The 18282-nt window shown below is 39.1% G+C and overlaps 1 protein-coding gene across 10 annotated transcripts in view; it reads left to right on the plus strand.

The window, feature by feature from the left end:
- IPO11 (importin 11) overlaps positions 1 to 18282 on the plus strand; it is a 232774-nt gene that overhangs the window by 112004 nt on the left and 102488 nt on the right. For all 10 annotated transcript variants that reach the window (XR_005600208.1, XR_005600209.1, XM_039543641.1 and 7 more), the window contains one exon: positions 11265 to 11344. Coding sequence is in view for 8 of the 10 variants with exons in the window: in XM_039543641.1 (XP_039399575.1) it covers positions 11265 to 11344 (80 nt within the window). In the remaining 2 variants the exon portion in view is untranslated. The remainder of the gene's footprint in view (positions 1 to 11264; positions 11345 to 18282) is intronic.

The following is an 18282-nucleotide window of genomic DNA, read 5'->3' on the forward strand; positions in this document are numbered from 1 at the left end:
AATAGTTTATTTCAAGCTGTGGGACAGTGCTTTGGCACAACAACCTACATAGAATAAAATACAAGTCACCACTGTTCCACTCGAAGTAAACAGTAGTGCTACTTGTACTAAAAGTCTAATGCTACTAGTATTTCAAGGGTTAAACATTGGAATCGCTGCTAACATATTATCAATGTGTTATATGAAAATGTAGATTCACTAGAACAACTGGCACACATGCAAGGAGATACTACATCTTCTTAGTTATTAATTCTACGTCCACCTATGTCCACTTATAATGTAGGCAAACATATTTCCCAAGAGCAGTGACATTAATAAGATGACAGAAGCCACAGAGGCAAAACACAACTAAGTCTGCCCCCATCCCAAGGAGTCAAAAGCTGGTGTCACTCTGTCTATAAACATGAGTCTCACAGATGTACTGCTTAACAGTAAAATCACATCAGTCTCAGCTGAGACCTTTGATATGAGAAAATTACTTATCACTGATTCTCTTAATCTTCCTACAAATAGAAAATCATTACATCATGCTCCCCATCAGTCTTTTACCTCATCAGACTGGAAGCACGGAGAATGTGGTGCAGCTCTCTCCAGCCTTCTCCACACTGTTTCTGATTCTTCCACAAAGAACAGAAAGGACAAAGGAAAAGAAGAAGAAAAAAACGCATGAAGGAAAAAAAGATAAAGAAAGGAAACAAGGAGTCACTGCCCTATTACACCAAGAGAAATGAGAGAGAACTCAGGGACATTAGTCTCAATCAGAAGATTGGCCCTCCAGATTCCAACAAGCAAGTCCTATCTTCCCTCCTTTCTCTCTCACAGCCCTTCTCCCTGACCCAAGCAATTTCTCTCTCCCCTCATTCTATATTGCTGCAGCCAAAAGTGCAACTCTTTTTCACTAGCAAAATTCCAATCCACCAGCTCAATAGTAGCCCCTACTGGCAATTAACCTATGACTGATCCACTTTCCTCCCAAGTAGAGTTCCATGGGAATAAAAGGAAATAGATTCCAACCTCTACTCAATTTTCTCATGACACAATATATAGCAAACTCCTAGTACACTAAATGGCCTTCGTGCTTGTGGGATTGTTGTGCATGAGAGTGTGAGAAACTGACATGCAAGTTCCAAGGTTGAGGCTAGTTCTTATCTGCTGGTAGGCAGTAAACAGGAAAATAAATTAGAAAGTGGACAGAATGACAATTACCTATATGAAGTCAGCAGCTGTGTGTGTGTGTACCTGTAATAACAAACAAACTGCTTGCTGCTTGTTGTTTGTATATAAGAGCATGCTGGAGAGAGAGAAGGACTTTGCTTGCTGCTCACAATTTTTTTTTTTTTTGTTCATTATATATGCGCACATGCAACAGGTGCTTTCCTTGTTGCCCCCGCCCCCCCCCAGTTTGCGGGTTATTTTTGTTTATTGTAAATGAGATTAGTCAGCTTTTCTTAATTTAAAAAAGGGGAGCAAGGGTGCCCTTATGGCACTATTATTACAGGGTTGTCGATTAATCGCCGTTAACTTGTGTGATTAACTAAAAAACATTAATCGTTAATTTAAAAAGTTAATCATGATTAATTGCAGTTTCAATTGCAATATTAAACAATAGAATACCAATTGAAATTTATTAAATATTTTTTAATGTTTTCTACATTTTCAAGTATATTGATTTCAGTTACAACACAGAATATAAAGTGTACACTGTTCACTTTATATTATTTTTATTACAAATATTTGCACTGTAAAAATAATAAAAGAAACAGTATTTTTCAATTCTCCTCATAGAAGTACTGTAGTGCAATATTTATCATGAAAGTACAGCTTACAAATGTAGATTTTTTTTTGGTTACATAACTGCACTCAAAACCAAAACAATCTAAAGCTTTACAGCCTACAAGTCCACTCAGCCCTACTTCTCATTCAGCCAATCGCTAAGACAAACAAGTTTGTTTACATTTATGGGAGATAATTCTGCCCGCTTCTTATTTACAGTGTCACCAGAAAGTGAAAACAGGCGTTCACATGGGACTTTTGTAGCCAGCATTGCAAAGTATTTACGTGCCAAATATGCTAAACAATCATATGTCCCTTCATGCTTCAGCCACCATTGCAGAGGACATGCTTCCACGCTGATGATGCTCATTTAAAAAAAAAAAGTGTTAATTAAATTTGTGACTGAATTACTTGGGGGAGAATTGTATGTCTACGGCTCTATTTTACCCGCCATATATTTCATGTTATAGCAGCCTCAGATGATGGCTCAGCACATGTTCATTTTAAAAATACTTTTGCTGCAGATTTGACAAAACACAAAGAAGGTACCAATGTGAGATTTCTAAAGATAGCTACAGCACTCGACCCAAGGTTTAAGAATCTGAAGTGCCCTCCAATATCTGAGCAGGACAAGGTGTGGAGCAGCTTTCAGAAGTCTTAAAAGAGCAATACTCTGATGCAGAAACTACAGAACCTGAACCACCATAAAAGAAAAACAACTTTCTGCTGGTGGTATCTGACTCAGATAATTAAAATGAACATGCGTCAGTCTACACAGCTTTGAATTGTTATAGAGCAGAACCTGTCATCAGCATGGATGCATGTCCTCTGGAATGGTGGTTGAAGCATGAAGGGACATATGAAGGTTTAGCACATCTGGCATGTAAATATTTTGTGATGCCTGCTACAACAGTGCCATGAGAACACCTGTTTTCACTTTCAGGTGACATTGTGAACAAGAAGCAGGCAGCATTATCTCCTGCAAATGTGAACAAACTTGTCTGAGCAATTTGGCTGAACAAGAAATAGGACTGAGTGGAATTTTAGGCTCTAAAGTTTTACATCGTTTTATTTTTGAATGCTGTTATTTTTTGTACATAATTCTACATTTGTAAGTTCAACTTTCACGATAAAGAGATTGCACTACAGTACTTGTATTAGGTGAATTGAAAAATACAATTACTTTTGTTTTTTACAGTGTAAATATCTGTATTCAAAAATAAATATAAAGTACACTGTACACTTTTATTCTGTTATAATTAAAATCAATATATTTGAAAATGTAGAAAACATCCAAAAATATTTAAATACATGGTATTCTATTATTGTTTAACAGTGTAATTAATCACAATTACTTTTTTTATTCGCTTGACAGCCCTAGATTATTATTAGTCCTCACAAAGATTAGAGTGGTGCCTCAAATCTCAAAAGATGGGAGAGACTCCTGAGGTTCAGTTGACTAAATCTGGCAATGTGTAAACCCCGCATCAACTTTGAAGGCCCAATCAAAGTGGCTTTATGCCTAGCAGAAGTAATACCAAGTTGCCTAGATCTGTCCAGGTTGACCAGGTCTGGTGCTAAGACTCCATCACCACTGATTGCTGGAGAACTGCTTACCAAACTGGCAGTTTTCTAGGGCAAAATGCAGGGGTTTGTGAAAGTGTTTTATGGATTTGTTGCTTAAATGGTATGGTTGGATGTAATAGTTCCTGCAAGGTGGTGTCTTGTGGGAGCACAACACTGCTACATTGATGTCAGTCTAACACTAATGCAGAATTGGTACCTATGACAAAAGGCCAGACAGTTTCCTGTTTTTAATTAATCTTGGTTTTTTTATTGATTATTACTGTATGGGTAATTTATGGCAGACATCCTTAAAGAGTAGAAAACCAGTGTAACCTGTAACTAGAGATGCTACAAAGTAAAGAGTATATGGAACCTTCACCTTCTTCCTCTCTTGGTCAAGACGCAATGGGCAAATGTGTCCTCTTCCAGTGAGCTGCGTTGCAGTCAGGCTGCAAAAAATGAATACAAGGGGAGAAGTCTTAAGGACCAAGATGGGGATGAAATTTGGGAGGGTGTTGGTCACAGTACATCTATACAACACTGGGTTGTAAATTATCTGGAGCTCCCATAGGCAGAGTCTGGCTTGGCCAGTACTTGGATGAGAGACCTCTAGGAATTGGTGTTAGTTATTCATTAGGCAGTACTCTTCTCTTTGGGTTTTTATTGACCAACTGCCTCAGCATGTATGTTGTTTCATAGGATCACAGAAATATAGGGCTGGAAGGGACCTTGAGAAGTCATCAAGTCCAGCCCCCTTCACTGTGCAGGATGAAGTAAACCTAGACCATCCCTGACAAGTGTTTGTCCAAACTGTTTTATCAGGTCCCCCTTCAGTCTTTTCTCAAGATTAAACATGCCCCTTTTTTAACCTTTCCTCATAAGTCAGGTTTTCTAAACCTTTTATATTTTTTGTTGCTCTCCTCTGGACACTCTCCAATTTGTCCACATCTTTCTAAAAATGTGGTGCCTAGAACTGGACACAGTACTGCAGCGAAGGCATCACCAGTGCCGAGTAGACTGGGGCAATTATCTCTTTGTGTTTTACATACAAAACTTTGGTTAATACACCCTAGAATGATATTAGACTTTTTCCCAGATGCATCACCTTGTTGATGCATAAGAACATAAGAATGGCCCTACTGGGTCAGACCAAAGGTCCATCTAGTTCTGACAGTGGCCAGTGCCAGGTGCCCCAGTGGGAATGAACAGAACAGGTAATCTTCAAGTGATACATCCCCTGTTACTCATTCCCAGCTTCTGGCAAACAGAGGCTAGGGACATCTTGTGTTATGAGAAGTAGTAAACAACACTTCCTTATCTACTTTCTCTACACCAGTCATGATTTTATAGACCTCAATCATATTTCCCTTTAGCTGTCTCTTTTCCAAGCTGAAAATCCCAATCTTATTAATCTCTCCTCATACGGAAGCTGTTCCATACCCCTAATCATTTCTGTTGCCCTTTTCTGAATCTTTTCCAATTCCAATATATCTTTTTTGAGATGGGACGACCACATCTGCACACAGTATTCAAGATGTGGGCATACCATGGATTTATATAGAGGCAATATTCAATTTGTGATCCATTGTGACCCTCAGATCTTTCTTTGCAGTACTACCACCAAGCCAGTTATTTCTCATTTTATAGCTGTGCATTTGATTTTTCCTTCCTAAGAGAAGTACTTTGCATGTGTCTATATTAAATTTCATCTTGTTGAATTCAGACCAATTCTCCAATTTGTCATGGTCATTTTGAACTCTAATCCTGTCCTTCAAGATGCTTGCAACCCTTCCCAGCTTGATGTATTCTGCAGATTTTATAAGTGTATTCTCCATTCCATTATCCAAATCATTAATGAAAATATTAAATAGTACTGGACCCAGGACTGTGGGCCCCAACAGATATACCCACCCAGTTTGACAGCAAACTGTTGATAACTACTCTTTGAGTATAGTTTCTCAGCTAGTTGTGGCGCTACCTTATCGTAATTTCATCTAGACCTTATTTCCCTAGTTTGCTTATGAGATTGTCATGTGAGACTTGTCAAAGCCTTACTAAACTCAAGATATATCACATCTACTGCTTCCTCTCCATCCAGTAGTCCAGCAAACCTGTAAAAGAAGAAAATTAGGTTGGTTTGGCATGATTTGTTCTTGACAAATCCATGCCGGCTATCATTCCAGTGCTTACTAATTTGTTCCAGTATCTTTCCAGGGGTCAAAGTTAGGCTGACCGTAATTCCCCGGATCCTCTTTGTTCCCCCCCCCCCCCCAGATAATTGCTAATTGCTTCAGCTAGTTCCTTAAGTACCGTTGGATGAATTTCATCAGGACCTGCTGCCTTGAATATATCTAACTTATCTAAATATTCTTTAAACTGTTCTTCCCCTACTTTGGCTTGCATTCCTTCCCCCTACTTGTTAATATTAATATCTGGTCACCATTAACCATTTTAGTGAAGACTGAAACAAAACAAGCATTAAACACCTCAGCATTCTTAATGTTATCAGTTATTAGCCTCCTTCCCTGCTAAGTAGAGCACCTACACTTTCCTTAGTATTTCTCTTGCTCATAATGTGTTTAAAGAACCTCTTATTGTCTTTTATGTCTCTTGTTAGGTGTAACTCCATTTGTGCCTCAGGCCTGGTATACACTAGCAATTTATGTTGGTATAACTAGGTTGCTCAGCGGTGTGGAAAATCCACATGGTTATACTGACTTAGTGCTGTCTAAACCGGGAATTATGTCAATGGGAGGTTTTCCCATTGACATAGCCACTGCCTCTCAGGGCAGTGAATTACCTGCGCCAATGGGAGAAGCTTTCCCGTTGGTGTAGGTAGCATCTTCACTGATGCTGCAGCCTGTTAAGTATAGACAAGTTCTCAGCCTTTCTGATTTTGTTCCTACATGCTTGTGTTATTCTTGTATATTCCTCTTTAGCATTTTTTCACTTTTTGTAGGATTTTTCTGGTCGTTTTTTTTTTTGTGTGCTTCAGGATGTCATGGCTCTCAGATGAAATTTAAAACTCAATCCATTACACAATAAATACTTAGACCAAGATTTTCAGAAACAAGTGCATAAAGTTAGGCTCCTAAGCCCTTATTTAGATGCCTTAAAAGGTCACTTGAGTTTCCAAAGTGCTGAGGATTAGCTCCCATTGGATTTAAGAGTTTAACTTTAGTCACCCTTTGTTTAAAAATCTTTACCTGTAATATGTATAAACATGTTTTTCCCCATGCTAGTATGTTTTTCTTCAGTAAAGATGTAAAGGAGTGGCATAAATAGAATTAAAGATACTTTGTGCAAAATAAGCATCTGGTTATCAAGAAGTGTGTTGATAGATATCAGTAGATTTACTGCTGAGTTCTGTGCTTGCTTTGATTAATGACTACATATGAAAATGTTGCCTATAAATTGCATTGCAGTGCTATTAAATTTTGTACTTAACAATGTTCAATGTACAAGCACTTGCCCTTCTTTCCTCTGATTCCTAACCCACCAGCAATCTTTCAAGCACCTGTACCTCCAAACCCATTTGTTGTTTCCTCTTGTAATTTTTCCCAAGAAGTGCTGATTGCCCTTCTAGCTACCAAACATTCTTACTAGCAGACTTGACTTCCATTCCTAGCTGCAATTTTACAGCTCAGAGAAATAACCATTTTTAGTTGCCTAGCCTCTCCCATGTTGCATAGGGACTTTTGTAAGTCCCTATGCAACATGGCTTATACATAGGTCTACTCTGAGTAATACCAACGCATGATTAAAAGCAATCAGCTAGTTTCATGATTTTCTTTACATTGTGATTCATACAGTCATATTTTTGCATTATTTGAATGTCTTTTAAGACTGATTATTAGCTTTTTATCGTTTAATGGTTCCCTAAAGAGAAAAAAGAAAACTAAGTAGAAGTATGTTCTATTCAGTCTGTATTTAATTTGATTTTTAAATCATATGGATCTAAAATGTCATTTTAAAATGTAATTAGAATTCAATCTGAATACACTACACTGATCTGCTCTAAACGTAAGTCTGTTCTGGCTCCTTCTCACATCTCATCTCCATGTCAAGATGTTATCATTTCAGGGATGGTGAGTGAAAGGGAGAGATCTAAATCATCAAGATTTGGATTTTAAAGCATTCAGCATTGCCCTTAAGTCTTGAAGATGTAGCAAAAGAACATGTCTGTTAACACATTTGGTGTGAAGAATAGGCTTCCCTCATGCGTCTGAAATTGCTTCAAAGAAAAACAAACACAAGACCCCATTTCTGCAGAAGGACTGGTCTTGGAGTGGGTGTGTGCCCACCAGGGGCACCAAAGTTTTAAAAAGAATGGTGTGAAAAAAAAGTCTTCCATGCTTAGATTGTCTGTTTCTTTCTATTCTTACCTCTTTTCAGTTCACTGTTTACACAATATGGAAGGCTTAGATCATTCTCCAAGCCAGGCAAACACAGCCCTGAGTGAATGAAACAAGGCAGAGAAATCCTGGCAGCAGGGCTGGAGGGATCTGGGGTTACAATTTTACCTACTTATGGGTATTGAACCTAATTTACTAAGGGTATGTCTACACTGGCAGAGTTACAGAGCCGCTCAGAGAGCATTGAAGGAAAACCGCTGTTGTGTATTCACACTGTCAGCTGCCAACGCAATAGCGTGTTCACACTTGCGGTATGTGGAGCGGTGCACTCTGGGCAGCTGTCCCATAGAGCATCTCAATGGGATAGCTCAGTGGTTTGAGCATTGGCCTGCTAAACCCAGGGTTGTGAATTCAATCCTTGAGGGGGCCATTTAGGGATTTAGTTGGGGATTGGTCCTGCTTTGAGCAGGGGGTTGGACTAGATGACCTTCTGAGGTCCCTTCCAACCCTAATAATCTATGATTCTATGATGATATTCTGATGCACAATTCACCATACTCAGCACTAAAATCTGTGAGTTATTTATGACATGGGAGTGGTGTTTGGGGTGATCAGATTACATAAATCAGCACAGGCAGATCTCTGGTCTTTATTTCAGCACCCTTGGAGCCACCTGTGGCTAGTCATTCAAGTGTAGCCATTGTAGACACTTGCAAGAACAAAGATCAATAGGCACCTGGATCAAGAGAGCCTTTTGAGTAAGATTGCTGTTTAGTTGCATCATATTTTTGATTTGTTGAAAGATGTATAAATAACTCATCCTCCGCTTCCCCCTCCCTGACGTGGTCAAAGAGAGTACATTTTGCTCAAGGATCTTTCTAATGGTTTCACACCTCCACACAAGAGCGTAGTGATTAAAGAGAAGACAAACTGAACCCAGGGGTTCAGTGCTGATCTTTTGTTAAACAATTCGCCAATGTACGACTGTTACCTTACCTGCCCAGCCTATGTGGCCAAAGGGCAGTTTGAGTTGTAGGCTTATACTTTACAAAGGTGTGTATGAAGTGGGAGTCACAGTGGTGAGGGCTGCTGTCTTAGGAATGGATTCTTAGAGAGAAGATTGGCTGCTAATATCTGGAGTAGAAGTTGAGGACCTTTTGTTTCCTTGAGGAAATCAGGAGGAGGCTGCATTACACAGGCAAAAGCCCCTACGTAAAAATTATATCATAGTGACTCAATAAAATAGCAGACTGAAATGTGTGCACTTTATTTTAAAGCTGCAATTATTCCTGATCCAAAGCTTAGTTAAAATCAATATGAAAATCAATATGAATTACTTCTAGGTTTGATTGTTTATGTAGTCTAAAGATCATAAAAGGCCAAGGATTGGGAGAAAATGAAGGCCAGGTGATAACTCTGAATTGCAAAAGATAAGTGTGTCTCTTACGCATGATGTAATTGAAGATGTTGCATAATAGAGCTGCTGTTTTAGTGAAGCTTTTTATTGAAACTTTTCATTGAAACTTTTCACCACATTTTTACCTGTTTGTTTGTTTTTCCTCTTTGTTCCTTTTTTCTTCAAATTGTGTCTCATACAAATCTGTTGGCTATCAGTACTTGAAGTCTCTATAATATCTCTAGAATGTCTCCATCACTGAAATATGCAAGGCAGTTACCTGAAGCTCAGTACATTTGCTCAGTATTCTTTCTTGACTTGACAGCTAGCTCTGAAGCCCAGTTTGGAAGAGCGGTCCTGCAATCTTTGTTTCACTAGTTCTACTCAGCTCTGCTTTGTATAAGGTGTTTATTATTGCTTCTTAATCTATATATACTTTTTGAAGGAGAAAGGGAGCTTACTTACCAGTAACTGTAGTTCAAGAAGACTGCATGTGTAGATCCCACCCTCTTCATTCATTTTTTTGGTGATTCTTAAATGGATTCCTGAATAAGTTGAAGGAACGGAGTGGCAATTGAAACTGTTGTTTCTCACTTTTGTGGGGTGCTCTTACGATGCGTGTGTTACTCCTGGGAGAATTCTGCGCCAAAAAATTAAAAATTCTGCACACAATATTTGAAAATTGTATTTGTCAAAATAACACAATATAATCATGCCAGTTTCAATTATTTTGGTAATTTATTTCAAAATATCTGTCAGCAAGTTATGTCTAACAATACAGACCAAAACAACAACAAAAATTCTGGTAATTTTTTATTTTTATTTTTATTTTATTTTTTACAAATAGATTCCTTACTAGGCATATTAATACAGAACTCTGAGTAATTCTTTTAACTTACAATACAGAACTGTATTTCTGGCACCTGTCAGAAACAGTGCAAAGGCTTGGAGGAGCCAGGGTTAACATGGGGGCTGAGGGAGAGGGAAGGAGCCTAGGACTGAATCTGGAGGGTGTTGGGTGTGGGTGGTAGGGTTTGGGTTTTTTTTGTTTTTTTTTGGAGGGGTGGGGAAGATTCCTAAGTAGTTGGGAAGCCTCCCCTGATGCAGAACCTGGCTGACCCCAACCTTTTTCCATATAGTCAGGTATATTTGCCCCTGCCCTGTAGCCCCCAACCCCATGGGTCTCTGCATTCCCCTTTCCTGTCCCCAGGCTCAACGCGCTCACCCCACAAGCTCCTGAGCCCATGCCTCAGTCTGTCCCCTCCTCTAGCCATTCTGAACCCCAGTCTGTGACGCCCCAGCAGCCCTGTGTGCCCCATTCTGTCCTAATCTGGCTATGTGGGCAGGGTGCTGTGATGAACTTCTACTCCTGGGGGAATTCTGCAGCACTGGGCATAGCTTTTTGCCCCATAGAAAATACATTCTGCCCCAGAAGTGCCACAGTTCCCCCTTTTGCCCACCGGGGGTTGTTCTGACATCCCCGTGGCCTCGTGGGCAAAAGGCGGAACTGCAGCACTTTTTAGGCAAAATGTATTTAATGCAGGAAAATACAAAATTATGCGGGACAGAGGAATTCTGCACGTCTGCAGATGCGCACAATTCCCCCAGTAGTAGTGTTTGTGTGATGTCAATGGGCACTAAGTATTGAAGTGCCACACAGATTCCAATTGTGCATATCCACAAAGGCAATCATTTTACTGGTAAATAAACTTATTTTCCTTTGTGAAAAATATTACACTAAAAGGGTAATAATTGATCACACATCTGCCTTTTCCCCCTCAGTTGATGTATTGTAATGCTTGTAGTAATATTTCACTCAAAAATAGAATGGGATATTAGAGACCAGACTTACTTCCCCTCAATTAATGGGTATATACCATTTGTTGTCAAGGTGGCTTTTCCCAAAGTTTTGGTTGTAGAAAGTTTGTCAGCCGTGTATTGGGAGTATGAATCCAGCCGTATAGATCTGTAATTACTGACTTATTTGGAAAAAAATGCCCCACCAGGTAAGTAATTCTGTGATATAACAAAACAATAAGAGGAAAATAAAGCAAACAAATATCACACAAAAGTAAATATGACTAATTGTTTAAAAAGTTAGGTGTTTTAGTTAAACCTTTGTAAAAATAGTTTGTTGGCAAAGACACTGAATCATCTGACACTTATTTTTGCAGAGCTAAGTTCAGAAAACCTCAGAACCTGCTTTAAGATCATCAATGCTTATATTTTTTTATCATCATCTGAATTTCTACAGGTATGTGGGGAAATGAAGTTACTATTTTGTGAAGCTTTGTGTTCACCATTTAATTTTCATTGTTAGTAGTGTATTGTGCCAAAAGACACTCTTCTCCTTTTTCCTGTATCAAAATATTATTTTCCTGTAATAACTGATTCATTGCACATTGTGGGCTTTCAGTAAAATAATGTAGTTGAAGGGAACAATAGTTTAAAATTTTTAATAAAAATAATAATAATGTTTATATTATACTAGTGCCCACAGGGACCAAGTGAGTTCTGAAACACATTGTGCTAGGTGCTGTACACCTACATAGGAAGTGATAATCCCTTCTCCAAATGAGTTTACAGTTTAATTAGGCAAGACAAACTAAGGAAGGAAGTTGCTAGTATTATTTTATAGATGGGGAACCGAGACATAGAGATTAAGGGTCAGATTTTTGAAGGTATTGAAATCAGTGGGCGCTAAGTGCCTAAATACTTTTAAAAATCTGGGCCTAAATGACTTGCCCAAAGTGTCTGAGGAATTCTGTGGCCGAGGTGGGAATTGAACCCAGATCATCTGATTTTAAGCGCAGTGACTTAACCATAAAATGATCCTAGTCAATCTCTTTTTCTGTTGTGCCTCCCTTCCTATTCCATTTTGGTTGTAACTCAAAGGTTGAATGCCCCTTTCGTTACATGTCTTTTACACTCATATTTAAAACAAGTTTGTTTTTTAATTTATAGATGGATTGTCAGGAATAGCCTGTGTGATGCGCAGGTGTGCATAAGTAGAATTAATTTATACAGAATCAACTAGAGTTTACTAGATTTATTTTAATAAAACTGACTGCATTACATTTGTTTTCTAGTCAACCATCCTATGTAACTTGTAACTGGTTATTGCTTGAGTAGTGTAGAATCCCCCATTCCACTGTAATTGAGCTGTCGCCTGTTAGACTATTTTTAACTGTGAGAGAAGGAAATCAGACCTGTTTGTTAGACCATCCCCTAAGTCTCTCTGTTTTTGCAAGAAGAAAGATGTAAATTACAAAAGCTGGTGTAGAGAAAAGTTGGGCTTTGTGCATCGTTTTATCTAAATTTATTCATGTATTTTGATAAAGCTTAATTTGAACCTTAATTTGCTCATTACACAGCTATTACTAAAATAAGATGTATATTGATCCTATAATTTTAATTTAATAAGCAGAAAAGTCAAATGTAAAGTGAAAATTATTGAAGACTAAACTATGTTCCATATAAAACTCCACAGAGTTCAATTTAGATGGATTTTACTCCCAATCATCGGAATTAAAATGTAATCTTACTTAAATTCTAAATGGAGAAATTTACGATTATATACATATTTTTTAAATTGTTGAATCATAGTCTCTCAGGATTATAACATTTAAAGGGGCAGTGGTTTTCATTGAAAATGTACATCAAAATTACCACCTCCCCCAAATTTGGCTGTAGAATTAATATTTTTTGTGACTTGATTTCCATGATAATGTTTAGTAAAGCAAGTGTTTAACAGGAAATGCAATTATTGTAGTAATTCTTACTTTCTGGACAGTTCTAAGTCATTCTTTGATTAACATTATTTTTAAGTGTAGAATTCAAAATTTTTTAGATATTGTACAGGACAGGATTCTCGCAAAAGAGAGTAGCGGTGAAAATCTGTTGAATACACTTTTAAGGAAGAAAGATATTATGCACTGCTTTGGTTAAGAAACATTTGAGTGCCCTCAAGATTCTTTTGAAAATTATATCAGAAATGGTGTCACTGGAAGAATATTTTATTCCTACGCAGGTTTTGCTAATGTGTAGTTAAGGTTACTAACTGCACTTCTTAGTACAATAACTAAAATTCTAGGAAATCATCAGTTAAACCAACAGTTTCATCCCATCCAGCCTCATCTCACATGCTGTCCCATCCAAACATCATAACACCAAATACACACTCCTCAGTCCTTCCACGGATGACTTTCTTTTGATTCCATAATATAACCAACCACAGTGCACATGTGCTTCCTTATAATCACAATCAAATGCATAACTTTAACTCTGATTTTTCAGCTAAATTAAGATGTTACATGTAGAATTATGTGCATCGTTAAATTTTATGTATTTGTAAATGAATAAGTATGAAGTTAGAGTTAAGACTGTGTTTGCAGAAGTCCTGAGTATCTGCACTTCCCAGTTGAAATTGAGTTCTCAGCATTTTTAAAGATCAAGTTTTCTCAAGTTGGGTAGCCAAAAATGAAACATCCGAAACTTTGGTACTATTTTAATATATATATATTTTTAATTATACAGTATTTGTGAAAGGTAAATAAATAAGGGGGCTTTGCCGGGCCCCAGCTGAAGGGAGAAAAAGAGACATAGTACTGAGAATTAGGTAATCTACAGAACAGAAGAAAATATAAATAGGGTGACTGATGGAATGGGAATTGAGATTGAAAGAATGGAATAGTATAGGAGTCAAAGGGACTGCAGAGTCCAGAGGAAAAGGGATGCTGAATTGGAGGGGAGGAGAGAGAGCTGTAGAGGAAAAAGTCAGAAGTTAAAACAGAAGAAACAATAAGCAGAAAAAAATGGAAAGAAAATCCTCAGAGATAGAAGGAGAAAATGAAAGGACAAAGATGGAGAAAACAACAAACAAATAAAGACACAACTTTGATTACTTAAAAATGCATATTGTTTTCCACTCTTTGGCTTTATGTTCAATTCCAGCCAAATAATTCAGAACTGCTGCATTCTACACTATCTGAAGATTCCAACTGGAAGTAAAAGATTTCAGGTTTATCAATCTGCCTTTTCCAGGTATTAGTCCAGATTCTAAGCTTTGGTACACTGCTAATACCAATCAAATGAGAATGACAGAATCTTGTATACTTAAGAATTTTAATAGAGTTGCATGTAGTCCACCCACACTACTGTGGAGTGGACCATTGTTCCTCACTAGTGAGGGAATGAAAGGGCCTCTAAACCAGAGGAATTTTTAAATTCCTACCTCAGAAAGAGTAAACTACCAAGAACTTTCAGACAAGCTGTGGTAAGCCATCAGCCTGTCATGGGGGTCCACTCACCATTAGGGCGCCTCCTCCTGGCCACTCTGGGCATTAAGTCCTTCCAGGTGCTGTGCCTTCCTCTATCAGTCTCTCAACCCACCTCTGCAACTCCAGGTGCTCTTTCTTCATGACTTGGTTCTTGGGCCAGGTCACTATGGTCCTCCCCTTCTGGAGTAACAGAGTATTTCAGGGCAAACCATCCCAGGCAGTCTATTCTCCACTGCCTTGCCTGTGCCACATCCCCAGTGGCTGGTAGGGGAATCTGGGTCCACCCTTTACTCCAGGGTCCAGATCAGGGGTCCTCTCTTCAGCAGCCAAGGTCTTATTCCTTGCTGCTTTGCCTCTGAGTCATTCCTCCTTTTGGCTCTCTTCCCTTTCTGGGTTTGCCAGCCCAAACTCCCTTCTCCCAGGGAGTGACTGCAGACTACTTCAGCTCTCAGCTACTGGGCATTATACAGGCTCCACTTGTTTCTGTCCAGATGAACCTCATCTAATTAATCCCTGCTCCCTGGCTTCTCCTTCAGGTGCATCTGGGGAATTAATTGCCCCATCCACCTTAATCCCTCCTGGGCATGGTGGAGGGCGACACCCCATCACACTGCCCAGGAAATCAGTTGTGGACACTGTGCCTCTTGCCTCTTTTCTGGAGAAGATCATTGAGAAGGTGGTTTTAGGTCAACTCCAACATATGGCACTCGTAGGTTCTTTGGACTTCATCCACTCAGATATGACCACCCTATGGCACAGAAAGAGTGCTTATAGTTGTGGCTGACAATCTCAGGGCAACGGACAGAGGCCAGGCTGCCACAGTGGTCTGTGGTCATAGGATATTGCTGACCTGACTACAAGACCTTTTAGAGACAATTGAATCAAACTAAAATAGTTCCACTTGTTTCTCTCAGTACTATCTCTGATACTAGTTTTGGTTGACTGCTGTTCCTTTCCGAAGGCTTTCATTCATAGATTCCAGGATTAATCTGATCACTTCTTCTGTTCAGTGATAGACATGTTTATATATGAGACAGTATGGTTTAGAATGTTTTCAGCAGCTTTTGAAAAAACTTATCTTGCTCCTATTAGCCTATGGACTAGATCTATAGGCCAGCATGAAAAATACCTGTATTGCCACACCTCCTGTAATTTAAAGGAATAAAACAATTCTGAATTTTTGTACTGTATTTAATTGAAGTATATTGCAAAATCAACTTCATATTTTTCTGCTTTTCTGATTTTCAGTTTTCCTCATTTATTATTACTGTAATCAGGCAGTAGATGGTACCCAAGTGCAAGAAGCCAAGTCCTGGAGGCTCCATGGCTTAGGGCAGTGGTTTTCAACTTTTTTTCATGCGTGGCCCCTAAACTTTTTTTAATGGAGGTGCGGACTCCTTTGGAAACCTTAGACACGGACCACAAGTTGAAAACCACTGCTCTATGGTAACAACAACCTTTCGCGAACCCCAGGTTGAAAACCACTGATTTTGGGGGTCAAGAAGTCAGAGGATTCCAGGATAGTTGGGAGGAGCCGGGGGAGCGGTGGTGTGGAGGGCACCACCTTGGCAGGACTGTGTGGGTGGGGGCCTCAAAGAAAGGAAGAAGGACTGTGTTGCCCTGGGTGCAGGTGAGCATAAGAGATGGACTTGAGATGGACACTGTTAGACTGGGACTGGTGGTGAACACTTTGAACACAGATTAACAAATTAAATAACCATAGAAATTTATTTAATAGAACGGTTTATTTTTTGCCTTATGGCCTGGATCACAGACATTCACTTGCGTCACTGCAGGATAAACCCCACAATCCAACCTTTGTCACCAATTTGTTTTACACACGCACACACACACCCCCATTCTATATGGGCACAGGTGCTGGTAGATGTCTTAAGGCACCTTTTTCCAATTTGGGATGAGCATAAACCCTGTTTGTTTATGTTCATCTGAAAGCCCCTGATACAAAGACCCAATTGCACACACAGGTGTTCTGAGGCCATTTATATAAAAGAATACGGTATTAGGAAACTGGTACAGACCAATGGGCCAAATGGGATAGAGGACTGAGGAGAATTCAACAGCAACAGTGAAATATTTTTTTAAAAAGCACAATCCATTCTCCCGCCTCTAGAAGTATCCAACCCCACCACCCACCTAAGGCCTCTAATCCCACCAGTGGTGCATATAGAACTGAGATGCAATAGCCTAGTGAGGTAACTGCTCAGTGTCTGCTCAGGCTGGACCTCCAGCCTGATGGAGTAGAATACTCCTCAGCCACTCCACCTTCACCTTCCCTTAAGACACACCCACACTTCACCTTCCCTTGGGACACACACACACCAAGCCTAAGTCCAAAGTGCTTACCACCAGTCCGAGTCTAGCGGTGGCCATCACAGTCCTGTATCCTGGGCTCACCCACATCCAGGACAACACAGTCCTCCTTCCCTTCCACCAAGGTCCTGCCCCCCTTGGCTCCTCCCAACCGTCCTGGAATCCTCTGGCTTCTTGCCCCTCTAGATCATTGATCTTTGTAGACTTGGCTTCTCACAGTTACATGCCATCTGCTGGCTTATTACATTATCCTGGATATTTGCTTGAAAACACAATCTTTGTTTCTTGGTTTATCAGTTCCTGATACTTACTACTGCGGATTTTAAATCACCCCTCACTCTAGTATCTGGAGGGCAGATTCTGTCACTCTTATACACAGTAAGTAGTATCTTATTCACCTAGTAGTTCCATTGATTTGGGCTACTGTCTGAGCAATGTACTGCCTACTCTGTGAGCAGAGGTGACAGAATCAGGCACTTGGTGGCATTTTTTTCTCTTTTTTTACAGAAATCATTACAGACTTTAAGGCAGAAGGAACCATTATGATCTACGACAGGCATTTTTGAAAATTTTAAGCTTTTAGATGTGAGAGAACCATAAGGCTTCTGCTACACCAGCCGATCAGTCAAAGAGCCCCCTTCATTCCCTCCAAGCTCATGAGGAAGATGAGTGCTACTGAGAAGGGGTGGAAAAACAGAGGGGGGCAATGATGGGGCCAAGGATTTTCTTTCCCCTGTTGTCCTAGACAAAGAATCTCCACCTCTGAAGATTCAAGGGCAAGACATTTGGAGTTTTCTACTTCAGTTTCCAGCCATTGGTTTTTTTTGTGTCTGTTTACCAGATTAAAGAGTCATCTGGTACCAGATGTCTTCTCCTTGTATAGGTATTTGTAATCGAGTCACCTTTCAACTTTTTTTTTTAATAAGCTAAAATAGTTTAAGCTTGTTTAGTCTCATGGTAAAGAATATTTTCCAGACCGTAAATCATTCTTGTGGTGCTGGTCAGAGGCCGCTCCAATTTTCAACGTACTTTTTAAAGTGTGGACACCAGAAATAAGCACAACATTCCAGTAGTGATCTCACCAATACCAAACACAGAGGCAAAATTACCTCCCTGATCTTCAGTATTCCTGTTTATACAGATCAAGAAATATCCACAAGTAAGGTATAGCCTTTCTTCACTGCCTTACTGTGATTAAATCATAATGCTGTGTGGAGAAGTTAATTGTAATATTATAGAAGTTTTGATAGTTTTTTGGATTACATATAAATAGCAACTCATTAGTTTCAAAAAAACAAAGATCCTGCTCTCATGGAAGTATTGCTAGCAATTAAAAAAAATGCACATAAGAGAAGAGTGAGATACAAAAAATGTGATTCAAATTGATGAAATAATCACAATTCTCAGCAATTTTTAAAACATTTTCTAACATGCTAGCTGGTCATTTTGGATTTTTGTGGATGTACAGTAGATTATAACTTTTCAATAACTACCATTTTCCTACAAATATAAAGGTTAAATGTCATGCAATTTAAATGTACGTCTTGCTGCAGCTTATGACAGAATTAGTTCTTTGAGTTTC

The sequence above is a fragment of the Mauremys reevesii genome, linkage group 6, assembly GCF_016161935.1.
Source record: "Mauremys reevesii isolate NIE-2019 linkage group 6, ASM1616193v1, whole genome shotgun sequence".
NCBI classification, from domain to species: domain Eukaryota; kingdom Metazoa; phylum Chordata; order Testudines; family Geoemydidae; genus Mauremys; species Mauremys reevesii.